This window comes from Camelus ferus, chromosome 3 (assembly GCF_009834535.1).
Source record: "Camelus ferus isolate YT-003-E chromosome 3, BCGSAC_Cfer_1.0, whole genome shotgun sequence".
Classification (NCBI taxonomy): Eukaryota; Metazoa; Chordata; class Mammalia; order Artiodactyla; family Camelidae; genus Camelus; species Camelus ferus.
Genome location: NC_045698.1, coordinates 74,922,083 through 74,935,839, shown reverse-complemented (window position 1 = coordinate 74,935,839; position 13,757 = coordinate 74,922,083). Strand labels below are relative to the sequence as shown.

Sequence of the window (13,757 nt, the reverse complement as noted above, 5' to 3'; positions counted from 1 at the left end):
ATATATATACACACACATGTATTCCTTTTCATATTCTTTTTCATTATAGACCATTACAAGGTTTTGAGTATAGTTCCCTGTGTCAGTGTTGTTAAAATATCAATTTCCTCCAAGTTGAGCTGTAGGTTCAATACAATGTCAGTAAAAATCCTAGAATTTTAAAAGTTTGATCAAATGATTCCAAAATTTATATCAAAATGTAAATGTCTCAACACTTGTTATAAAGTTACAGTAATTAAGACAATGTTGTATTAGAAAACAAGATAGACAAAAAGACCAATGGAAGAATATGAGTGTCTATAAATAGGTCTTCACAAGTGTAGTTTCTTGGCTAATGACAAAATTTCCATTGAAGTTAATAAGAAAAAACATTTATTGTTAATAAGTTGTATTAAAACAACAGGCTTATACTGTATAGCACAGGGAGCTATATTCAATATCTTATAGTAACCTATAATGAAAAAGAATATGAAAAGGAATATATGTATGTGTATCTATGACTGAAACATTATACTGTACACCAGAAATTGACACAATGTTGTAAATTGATTGTACTTCAATTTAAAAAATGGAAAAAAATGTGTTAGGTAAATTGGATATTGGATATTTGGGAAATAATGAACCTTGATTTTTTACCTGATACTATATTCAAAAGTTCATATGAGTTGGATCATAGATCTCAATGTGTAAAAGCTAATAATAATCAAGTTTCTAGAAGAAAACCTAAGAGAATATCTTCATCACCCTGGGATAGGTATAAATTTCTTAAATAGAACATAAAATTGATAGACTACAATAAATTACAAATTTCTATTCATGAAGACATTATTAAAGAGAAAAGGCAAGCCACAGACTGCAAGAATATACTCACACTAAGTAAATCTGGCAGAAAATATAAGTAACTTTTACAAATCAAAAAGAAAAATGTAAAGAACACAATTTTTTAAATATGCAAAAAAGCAGACAGGCTCTTCATAAAAGAAAAAATCCAAAAGGCCAATATGCCTAGGTAAAGGTGCTCTACATTATTACTCATCGGGGAAATGTCACAATGAGGTACCATCATACCCCTACCAGAATGGCTGAAATTAGAGGATGATAGTATCTAGTGTTATCAAGGATATGAAACAATATCAAGTGTTGCCAAGGATGTGAAACAACTGATACTTTAAATATTGCTGATGGGAATGTAAGTTGTTTCAGCCACTTTTTGAAACTGTCAGTATCTGTTACAGCTAATAAACATGGCTTTATACCGTGTCCCAGTAATTCTAGGTTATATGCAACCAAGAAAGGTAAAAAAAAAAAAAAGTATTTTTATAACAATAAGAATGAATCCCAAAACATTGTATTGAGCAAAAGTAGACACAAAATAATTAGTGATGTATGACGAAGTTTAAAATAGGAAAAACTAAACTAGGGTAATGGAAGTCAACAGAGTGGTTGCCTTTGGGTTGAGAGGAGTCAGTGACTTGTAAGGGCAAGAGAGAACCCTCTAAAGTGATGGTATATGTTTTGTATCTTGATCTACATAAAATTCATTGAATTATAATGTGTGCTTAAGAGTTTTATACTTTATTTTATGTAAACAGTTCTTCAACAAATGATTTCAGAGACAAGGAGAATAATTTAAAAGTTTCCATCATGAAAATTTCCAAACAAATTTCTGTAGAGTACAAGGAACCTCCATGTACATACCATCTTGCTTCAGCATTTTGCCAGGCTTCTTGTTTCTGTTTTTCCCTAACCCGACTCATACATGTTCCCCCCTCTCCCTTTTGTTTTGGTAGTAGCATACATCTAAGTGTCTGTCACAGATACATTAATTTATTCTGAACACATTCTCTGATTCTTATCATCAAATGAAATTTGCTACCTTTTGGCATGTAGAACATTGAATTTTCTGTGTATTTCTTGTAAACCTTTTTTTTTTCTTTTCTTGGCTCATTGACATGAAAATAAATCTCTGCAACTTTTAAATTTTGAGCTGATTTGACTTCTGTATCTCAAAGGAGGGTGGGTTGAGTAGAGTTTTTTATTTGTGACACATCTGAATCAGAGATCTTCCTATTTAAATGAGAGGTAAGTTTGAGGAATGTTCTTCGTCTTGCTTTTTAATGGATTAATATTTTATTCTTTCATCTCAGTTTTTCTTTAACTCCTCTTCACTCTTTTCCCCGCTTAGTCAATTATGCTCCCAGTAAACCACAGAAAATCTTTATTGTTCTAGTGTGTTGGATATGGGATATATGCTCATTCAATTCTTTCTTCACAGATTTCTGTTGATAGTCTTAAAAAAAAATTTTGTAACACCTTTTTTTAAAAAACAGAATGTGAAGTTTATAATAATCACTCAGTGAGATAGAGGCTTTATCAGAACAATTTGAAAATACAAGCTTTTATCTACTTAAATATAAAATTTTTGAATTATGTTTCTGATTATGTATATTTTATATTTGAGTTAGGCTTTGTAATGTAATTTTCACTTTACCAATGCTAAGTTTGTTGCTCCTCTTTTACAATAGTTTACATAAAAGTTTTTAGAGAAGGGTAGTAATTAATTACGTTTAGCACTCTCTCAGGTTACCTCTTGCTACCAGGGATACTAAACCCATTTCATCTCAAAAGTTTAACAGTTGAACCTTACAGGTTGCTACACAAGAAAACTTCCAAGCCATGACTAGCAGATTCTGCAAATAGACAACTATAGAAATGATAAGAATTTCAGATTTTTTATAATTTTGATATTCTTTTACCTTTTAGCTATTGCTAACAATCTGACCTGATTCATCTATATTAGAGGATCACAACCTATTGCTGAATTTATAATTTATATGGGAGAATGTGTTTGTGTACTTTTATGTATGTTAATATATAGCTAGATGTGGCTAGATGGATAACGTATATAGTTAAACTTATTTGCAAAACTGTCATCTTCTAACACATTTGAGTTGGTGATAGACAATTAGCAATAGCTCGTGTTTAAATAAGGTGCTTAAATAAAAAAACTAAGCTTTTGCCAAACTTTAAAAAAAGCACAAGTTGCAGCTTTTAAAATAGTAAATAAATGGATTAATTTCAAAACAGATGAAAGTCTTTTTATGTTACATGGTAAATTTTAGTTTTTAGAATTTAGAATAGGTTGTTGGGTTTAAAATATCTGAATGATCAAGAATGAGTATATCATCTTTAAAACACATTAATTATTAATTGTGGTGAACCATTATACATTTTTTAAATGAAGTTTATGTTCTTAGTGTTCTCTTCTTTTAATGATGCCAGGGCTAAAAGAACTATAGTGCTTGATGGAGAAGCAAAGGTAGCATAATATGTAGTAGACTTCCAGTTGGTCACATACTCTAGTCAACACTTCTCCCAATATAGTTGCTCATTTCCTCATAAATTATATGTGTATTGTTATCCTGAATCTTCAGGATGGTATATACTTAAGGCAGGATTTTTCAAGAGGAGATATAAATCTGTTTTCAAGCAGCCGTCTTGATAATTTTGAGGTTTTTTGACTGTCTTGTCCAATTCTACTGTATTTTTCGTCATTATTATGGGCTAGAAAAGAGCTTAATTAGGAGAAGTATTAGTTTTGCCATTTTTGTGTTGTGCTTGTATTATTAATACATTTTTTTAACCCATGGTTTCTTTGTAGGAATCTTCTGCAGCTTATCCATTTTGTGGGTAAAAACTAAATCACATCCATAATTCCACTGTACTGGGCACACAGACACTGCCATTTATGTCACAGTATACTGAAAAAGAGCCAGCAGGTAAGCAAGGAGTCTCTGTCAGTTCATCCACATTGAGGACTTCGTATTTCCCTCCAGATTCCTTTAGTACCATAGGTGACACACGATCATGGTCTTTCTTAGAGCCAGTTTCGATCTATATACTGAATGTGTATAAAGCTTGATTTCTAATTTTTGATTAAAAATTGAGTTTAAGAAAAAATTCTTGTAATTCCTTTCTACACTCCTTTGATATCTATTGTGCTTTCCACTTTGGAAGCTCTTTTTTGGAGGTATTGCTAAGGGTACTTGTTCTAGAGTCAACATTGGGTTACTGGACAAGATCTTAAGTAATTAATCTTAATCCTAATTTTTTGATCTTTAAAACAAAATAACAGTATCTACCTCATAAGGTTTGTTAGGGGATGAAGTAACATAATGCAACACTTGGTATTATATGTTATGAATACATGTTTGTTTTCTTTGTGCTTAGAGGCAATTATATTTCTTATTTTAATGCTGTAAAGCAAAAACTAAGTAACTGTTTCATTTATTGGCTATTCTATATACTGTGAGAACGTATTTTGTTTACTGCCTGTACAATATATGTAAAATCCAACTGACTAAGCACATTTATACTATGTGTGTGAGATAATGTCCTACTTCGTAAAAGACACTTCTGTTTGCTACTGTATATCACTCAGGCATCAGAACTTAGTATTCAACTTGTACACATGTTGGTGGCTTTTCTTACCATATGTATACCATTGGTAGTATTTAAAGGTGTTGAAGCATATGTTTGACTTGGCTCATCAGTATTTTCTTTTGGAGAATTTTACCAGACCCTAATCTTTGGGATATATTTTATTTGGTCCAGTTCATTTTTTATGATAGTACAGATACCATTTAAAGAAATTACTTGTTACCTGTGACAGGAATGTATTCACTTTTATATCATATCATGTGCGAGGAATTCATTCAACAAATACGTATTGAGCACTTGTACATAAGGTACTTAGGTAATTTGGAGGATCATTCTCCAATCCTTGAGGAGCTTTTGCAGTTTAGTAATTTGGCATACGGAAAAAAATTTTGGTAGGTATACAAATCTGAAATACCTTGAAGGAACCAAACTTTTCTTTTTCTTAATTGAAATATAATCAGTTTACAATGTGTCAATTTCTGGTGTACAGCATAATGCCTCAGTCATACATATACAAACATATATCCATTTTCATATTCTTTTTCATTATAGATTACTACAAGATATTGAGTATAGTTCCCTGTGCTATACAAAAGAAACTTATTTATCTATTTTACATATACTAGCTAACAGGAACCAAACTTTAAATGGTGTTTTAGGGGGTAGAGAGGTAACAGTCATAACATAGTATTTCATGTTTATTTTTATGGTGCAAGTAAGGTGCACTTGATGTTCAGTAGCATATGATTTGGCGAATAGTAACATATATATTGAAACATTACCCCAGATGTCAGAATAAAGGTCATTGCTGTGCCTCTTTTATTTTTAACTCTGTTTCTCAGCAATGGATCAAGAATCCAGCAAGGCTGCCTGGCCCAAACCAGCAGGAGGATATCAGACAATCACAGGCAGGAGATACGGCAGAAGACATGCATATGTCAGTTTTAAACCATGTATGACTAGGCATGAAAGAAGCTTAGGTCGGGCTGGTGATGACTATGAAGTGTTGGAACTAGATGATGTTCCAAAAGAAAATTCCTCAGGTATGCAGCATAGAATTATTTAAAAGCTATTACTAAGCATGTAAGAATTGATCTTATAATACTTGAAATAGTGAGTTGGTTTTATGTGTATCTATGAGTATAAATGCTGTATATTTTCTATCAAGTAATTCTGTTTTTAAATTTTTATTGAATTTGATGTTAATAGTATGTACATTTAAACATAAAAGAAAGTACAATGTGGCTAATCACTAAATTATAACTACATTGTCATGGAAGTGGTTATATTGTCATGTCATATCCTTCAGCCAGAGGATATCTTCCATCTTTCAATCAAAAAACATTTTTTAATGTGAACTGAGTATATTTTTCCCTGCATATTACATTTAAATGTTTCTTGTTTTATGTGTAAAACATAAATTTAACTGGATTAATTTGATTTTTTTAGAATCATTCTATAAAATACAAATGTCAAGTAATGCTTAGCCATTCAATTAAAATTTCTTAATTATTCATTGGTTTGCAAAAGAATTTTACAGATATTCATGAAGTATAACTACACATTTTTGGACTAGAATGTCATCTTCCTCTTGTCCTGAGCAAATTTGATAATTCTGGATTTTTTTTTACTGTTATTTATGTGCAAGAATCTGAATTATTAGCTAAGGTCGTTCTGTTAAAGAAGACTTTTTGTGACATGACAAGACTTCTTTTCAGTTATTTATTATTTATAAATTTTTGTTCCAACGAGTCTGAATGTCTATTTTCTGTTATTACATTGGTGGTGGTAAAAGATAGTCATGTTTAAAGTAATTTATGAAATAAATATGATTTTACTCTTATATCACAATTCTGACACCATGGCAAAGAGAATCAACATACTGACTTTTTTGTAGTTTTTCAGTCATAGCTATAACATAGCTAAGGTTAATTTATTATTATAGATATATTACAGCAATTCATTTTGGGGGTAGAAATCTAATATTATGTATCTATAGACAGATACAATCTTCAAATCTAGTATTATGTATCTATAGACAGATATAATTTTCTGAATTGACATAAAATACAATGGAGTCTCTTTTCTGTTAGATCGGTTGCCTGTTCTTATATTGATTATAAGCACTTTTTAAAAAATCTGCATGTAGTAAAAGAACTTAAGTTTGAATTGCATACTCCAGCAGCTAGGAGAGCAGATTGGTTACCCTGTGACTTCACTAATGCCTCTCATTGTGTAGTCTCTTAGTAGCCTCTCTTTTAAATAGCTTTTATAAAATGTTTTAGGTAGTAGGATTGGGGTGAAAAACGTGCAGAAGACCTACCATAGTATAAATGAATTCATAGGGTAACCAATCTGCCCTCCTAGTGAAGTTAGGGAGCCTAGAAGCACCTCTCAGAGAAACTGACTCACATTCTCAAATAGGTAATAATTGGTATGATTCCTACTTAAGGAGTCATTATTAAACAAAGTGTTATCTAAATTAATACCTCTAAATATGTTTTGTTTTGTTCTCTGTGAAGGTTCCAATCCATTGGATCAAGTTCATTCTTCTTTACCCAATGGCCCTTTATTTGAAAAAAGTGAAGCAGAAATTCCCATTGGTGATACAGCATTGAATCAAACCATTGAGAGCAGTCCATCCTTTGCTGCAGTACATCATAGCGAGGAAGGCAGGGAGACCTTAGGAAGCAGTACGAATCTTCACAGTCACTCTGAGGGAGAATATACTCCAGGAGCTTGTAATGCTTCAAGTGTCCAAAATGGAATTACATTGGTTCATACTGACTCTTACGATCCAGATGGCAGACATGGAGAGGATAATGACTGTCTTCAGCTCTCTGCAGAAGTTGTGGAAGGTAGTAGATATCAGGAAGCACTGGGCAATACAATATTTGAGTTGGAAAATGGAGAGGTAGAAGCATATACTGGTCTTTCACCACCAGTTCCCTCTTTTAACTGTGAATTAAGAGATCGGTTTGAGGAGTTAGATTCAGCACCTTTAGTGAAAACTTCTACTGGTGATACTGAGTTTGTCAGTCAGAGCAATCAGGAATTTCAGAGGTCCCCTTCTGAAGATGAAGATGTTAGAAAGAAACAACAAAATAATACTAGGCAGGAGAGACAAGGAGAAAATTCAACTGAAGATTCAGCCTGTGCTCCTAGGCATATTTGCAGTGAACAAAATACCAGTGATAGGGACAAAAATCAGGGAAGTTCTCCTGAACAGGTAGTGAGGCCCAAAGTTAGGAAAGTGATAAGTTCAAGCCAGGTGGACCAAGAAACAGGTTTTAATAGGCATGAGGCTAAGCAGAGAAGTGTTCAGAGGTGGAGAGAGGCTTTGGAAGTTGAGGAAAATGGCTCAGATGACCTCTTAATAAAATGTGATGACTATGATGGAGAACATGACTGTATGTTCTTGGATCTGCCTTTCGCAAGAGTTACACAGAGTGAAACAGACAATAACCAGATAACACCAGAAGGTGGAGCCACAGCAGGAAGGCAAGAAGTTGTGGATAACACATTTTGGAATGGCTGTGGAGATTATTACCAACTGTATGACAAAGATGAAGATAGGTAAGTTTCTGTGCAGTGCTTTGTGAGATTGTGTAGTGAGCAAAGTGGTGTATTTCTAGTACCATGATGCTTATGGATGAGCTCTCTGACCATGGTCATGGAATTAGATATTTCAACTTATCAAGTAATCTTTTTAATCAAGTGCTGACCATATATGTAAACTACTGGTTAGATTTTTCACAGCAACTTTCTTTGAGATGTTTTCTGGACTTTACAAAAATTGTAAGTTTAGGTAATGATTATTAATTATTATAAAAAGATAGAGATACTAATATTTCAATTCATGGTTTTTCAGTTAGTCAAATGCAAAGTAAACATTTATTGTATTTTTTAAAAATTTCTGTGTTAAGCCAGTCTGGGTTTAAAAAGTAATTAAGATCACAGAAATTTTTGGTAATATTGCATTAACCTTGCCAATATTTATTAATATTACCTGTTCCTCTATTTTTCCTGTTGCTCTTCCTAACACTTTATTTTTTACTTATTTTTATTTAACACTTAATTTTCATTAACAATTTTATGTGGTACGTACTATTATTTTCCCCATTCACAGATGAAGAAACTGAGGCACAAGAGCATTTACTAGCTTCCTAAGGTCAGAAAGCTAGTAAAAGGTGGAGCTAGAATTTGAATATCTACTTACTGCCTATCTCCAGGCTCTATGTTCTTTACCACTATAATTAACTGTTTTCAAGAGAACATACAACTTCTTTTATAATAAACATTTTGATTCCTCTTATATAGATTCCTTTTTTCCCAAACTGTAGGATAGCAGAAAGAACAGAGAAATGGAGAATGTCTTTGTCCAACTGCTGACTTTTCATTACCCCAGAATCTAGACTTTCACTTATCCTTTTAGTTGTAAGCGTTGCCATGCTCAAATACAGTGCAATTTCAGATTTTATTAACTTATAGAAATAATTTTTATTTTATAACTAAAAAGTACTACAAAGGAAGAAATTTATCCTTTTCAATATGAATGCATTTTATATATTTTACTTCATATCATAAAATTAATAAAATTTTGATTTTCTTTGAACATATGAATTAAACTTCTATAATATAGTATATAAGTAATCTGTAGAAACAATTGAAATATAATTTCTACTGCTATCTTGAAGTTTGTAAACTTGAAGAGTTCGCAGACAATATGTATGTAACCTACTATTTTTTAAGCTAAGGGTAAAGTGAGCTAAGAACTTTTGCCTGATTTATTTCTATATTTTCAATTTAGGTCCACAGTCTTTTATCCAAAATCCACAAAGTTCTAAAAACAGAAATTGGCAGTAAAACCCGATGAAGGCAGACCTAGATCTAAACTCAAATGAGGGTTTTTTTTCCAAGTCTTCATACATTTACTGCAGAAATATGAATGTGTTTGATTTCTGGATGTTGGCTTAGACCCAGTTGCCCACTGGACTGGCAGTTGTGAAGTAATATTCCTAAATCTTGGGGAGGGGAGGACATCTAAATTCCAAAACATATTCAGCTCTAAGATTTTTGGATTGAATTGTGAACCTCTATTACTACTAAAAGCAACAATTTAATAGTCTTGTCTTTTTGAGAGTGTAAGGTGGTTGCATTTTTTACCACATTTTTGCTTTTTTGAAGAAAATAATTTAATTTGACTGTGCCTTCTCCTTTCTAGACACACTAATCAGAAGTAAAGACCTCTTTTGTTTGCTTTTTAAAGCCAGGCCTAATGTCTTCTGTTGATGAAATCTTTATGCTGTTTGCCAACCTCAAGAAAAAGGGTGTTCTTGGCTCTTGGTTTTTAAATTGATTTTTTTTGTTGTTGTTAATATTACAAATGTTTGCTTTGCCTAGAACGATTCTGGACTTTTAAGGGTTATAGGGTATTTTCTTAGTATATTTATTTATAATTTCTTTCCTTAAGTGATATGTTAGTATTCTGAACAATGACAGATTTTTCTAGAAACAGAATATACAGATAAGAAAAACACTTATAGTAAATAGATTTTTTTTTCTTTTGACTTTTTAGTAATATATAAACTTACAGAACCTGTAATTAGGGTGTGCTTAAATGATGGAATTAATTTTGGAGTATTCTTTAAGACACAGTGAAATGCAGAAACACTGTTTTGTTTTTGTTTGTTTTTTAAGGGTCTCATCACAGATTAAGTTTTCAAGGATAATGATTCTACCTAGGATTCCACTTATATTTGCATCTTTAAGCCTTAAAATACGTTTTATTACCTCATTTCAATAGTCTGTACAATCTTGAGAAGTAATTCTATTTCTCTGTTACTGTTTTCAAGTTCCTTTACCCTTACTTACTCTCTGCAAAGGATCACAGTTCCCAGAATGCCTTTTAATATGGTGCCAGATAAAGGCTGAAATTTAGTAGCTGTACGGTAATGTTTAATTTCATTTTGCTACTTGTTTATCTTCCTAATATTTTACTGTAGTCCTGCCCAGTTATGATATTCACAGACTGGAGAAATAGGGAAACGCAGTAACTCTACCGTCAATATCTTGAGAAGGAGAGTCTAGATAACTTCTGCTCTGAGTCTGAGGGTTTTACTGCATTTTCTCTGCTTTGTAAAACTTAAAGATGATATACTTGAAAAGTTTTCTTGTCGTGTTTGTAATTATAATAGCTACAAATAGGACTCTCTTACCAAGAACATAAACTAAAATTTACTGTGACATTTTTAGGTATAGTAATTTTTGGCCACTTAAATATGTACTTTATATATTCTTCATAAGTGGAAAATTATTTTAATGAATGCATGACCCACTTCTTTCCTGAAAAATTTTAAATGATCACTTAATCACATCTGAAACATTACACTCTACGGGATAAGCATTGCAGCTGGTAGCATTGCTCTGAGATATTTGACAGGAACTGAGCACCATCTTATTAAATTAGAACAGCAAGGGGAATTTTAATAGGCAGCATATAATTACCAAAGTTGGAATTAGACCAAAGAACTAAGGTTAATACCCTGCTGTTTTGAAATTTACCCTGAGAACTTTAGTAAACTGTTTGAGGACAAGATCATTACTTTAAAAGAACCTTTCAGCAATGCCAGCACATTTTAACCTTGAGCTTAATTGTTCCGAAGAGAGGTCTCCTGACCACTTCTTACAGCACTTGAGATTTCTTTGAGAGGCTCTGTCCCTAGACCTCAACCTTGCTTAAAAGATAAGAAACCTTACCTAAGATAAAGATGTCAGGGCAACTTTTTGTTGTTGATGACTTTGAGAGAATAAAAGTAATATTAATCATTTAGTTGATTTCAGTTTGATATATTCAAATCCTTCCAAGGATCAGATTCTGTTCCAGTTGCTCTGTAAGTACAAATAATAATGATTCTGTTCCAGTTACTCTGTAAATACAAATAATAACGTTGCCTTGGTGTTCATTGGCCTTATAAGAAATATGAAATATATGGATAATTATCATGAGGCTAAATTAAGCTCTTTTCCTGTTCTGTATATTAGCTGAAAACCGTGAAGAAAGAGCTCCCCTGATGTCACTGTCTCCCAACAAGTAAAACATACATGAGCAGCCAAACACAGATCTTTAAACACATGCTTTAATATTTTAGCAAAGCTTTTTAATCTTGTTTCCAATTTCATATACATTTAGGAGTAAGTTAGGGATAAATAACTTTGCTCCTTAGGCATGCTAGGGAGTCATAGATTACAGTATTTTGATATTAAGGGAAAAGACCAGAATGTTGTAAAAGGCAGGCACAATTCAGAAAGAACAATCATTTGAGCCTTATTCACTAAATTTAGTATCCTTACAGATTTGAACAACTTCCATTTGTATCACTTTATTATAACATAGTTCAGTGTTATTAGTACTGAAAAGCCCCAAACTGCTTAGATTGTGTTCAGTATACTGTTTTGGAAGGTGCAGAGACATATATGATGTGTTTTAATATAATTTTCTTCCAGAGTATTTTCAGTAAAATTCAAAAAATATTTTTGATTCACAGCTCGTCAGATAATAAAATTATCTAAAATTTCACTTTTCCCTAGGCTACTATATAGTTGAGTTTTTGTAAATGTGATAAATGCCAAGGAAGACAGACAAACCAGTTCCTTGGGCGATTTAGGGAATAAGAGGTTGCTTTTGGCTGGTTTTACTTCTGTATGTTATTTCTACCTAGGATTTGTATGTAAAACATTTTGTCTAGAAGCCACATATAATTTATGTGAAAAAGGTTTTTCAGTTCACAACTGAATGTGTAAAGAGTGATATTTGAATGCATTATAGTTCTACTTTTGGATATAGCTTTAAATGTTAATGGGAGACAGTACTGATGAAAGTTCATATGAAAGTCACAGTGATACTTTTTTAGTTTTTACTTTGAGACATTTAAAATGTTTAACTCAATGCTTTTATAATCAAGAACAAAGGGTTCACACTATTCCAAGATCATTTTGTGTCCTATTTGTTCTGTTGCTTGTTCTCCTTGAAAGGTTATTTTTTATATCTTTTCTCTTTTTGCTTTTAGTTCTTTACACTCCTGTCACTGTTAGTTGATAACTTTATCTGTGCTTTCCTGGAGATACTGAAATAATGTGACTGCTCTTGTTTTCCTCTCCATCAGCATACATATTAACATACCAACATAAAATCTGTTATCATCTGTTCCTATTTTAAATTTCTTGTTCAATGAAGAGAGGTAAATTTTCTCATTCGGTGGTTATAGTCTGATATCTTGTGTATCTGTTATCTTTACTCCTAGGTTGCTTCTCTAATTTTTCTAAATCCTGGGAGAAACCTTCACTTGATCTTGCTCCCTCCACTAACTACTTGCCTGTTTATATTTTCTCCTTCACTGCTGAATTTTCAGAATAAGTATTCCACACCCCATCCATGCTTCCTTTCCTTCAATATCCACTCTTATTAAATGCCTCAAAATCTAACTCCTTGTATTATATCTATATTCTCTTAAGTTAACAGTGACCTCCCAATTTCCATAACCAATTGATTTTTACTCAGTACCCATTTTCTTTGACTTCAGGGCTTCCATTGAGCTGTTCACCCTTTCTACTCCATAGTTTCTCCATTGACCCCTGTCGATGCTTCTTTGTTCGTCTTCTTTGAGGTCTGCAAACTTTTTTTAAAAAGGTAGATTAGATAGTAAATATTTCAGGCTTTGTGGACCAAAAGGCAAAATGGAGGATATTATTTAGATACTTATATGACCATTTCATAATACAAAAGAAAATCCTTAGCTTCCAGGCCAGTTAGAAACAGACAGGTGGCAAGATTTGGCTCATGGGCCATGGCATGATTTACTGACCTCTGGTATAAAGCTTGCTGACCAGAAGGGTGATACTCAGTAAGACTGAGAATGTCAAGTTGGTTTTCTTTGGGAGAGAAAAGAGGAAAATGGTGGTGTGCTGATAGGAAACCCAACTGAAAAATCTAAGCAGATAGCTTATACAGTGAAAGAAGTAACTACCACCTTTATTAAATTTTTACCAATTTCCAAAAATTGTGTTAAACATTTTATCTGTATTATTCATTTAAACATCACTGTAGACCTGAAAAGTAAATATTAATATCCTCATTTTACAGATCAGGAAAGTTCATTGCCCAGGCTTGTTGTAGTAAGTACTGAGCAAATCCTAACCCAACTCTATCAGACTTGAAAGCTTGCTCTCTACAGCCAAGGTGAAAAAGCAAAGGCTGTTGTATGTTATAGATGGAATTTTCACCTGATGTTAAATATAGTACTTTCTTCAATAAAGAA

At 32.4% G+C, this 13,757-nt stretch overlaps 1 protein-coding gene across 7 annotated transcripts in view; it reads left to right on the top strand.

Annotated features, from left to right (window-relative positions):
• Positions 1 to 13,757, top strand: part of PJA2 (praja ring finger ubiquitin ligase 2) — a 266,836-nt gene that overhangs the window by 224,283 nt on the left and 28,796 nt on the right. For all 7 annotated transcript variants that reach the window (XM_032476481.1, XM_032476480.1, XM_032476477.1 and 4 more), the window contains 3 exons: positions 3,662 to 3,779; positions 5,283 to 5,483; positions 6,963 to 8,016. In XM_032476481.1, the coding sequence (XP_032332372.1) occupies positions 3,749 to 3,779; positions 5,283 to 5,483; positions 6,963 to 8,016 (1,286 nt within the window). In that variant the 5' untranslated portion in view covers positions 3,662 to 3,748. The remainder of the gene's footprint in view (positions 1 to 3,661; positions 3,780 to 5,282; positions 5,484 to 6,962; positions 8,017 to 13,757) is intronic.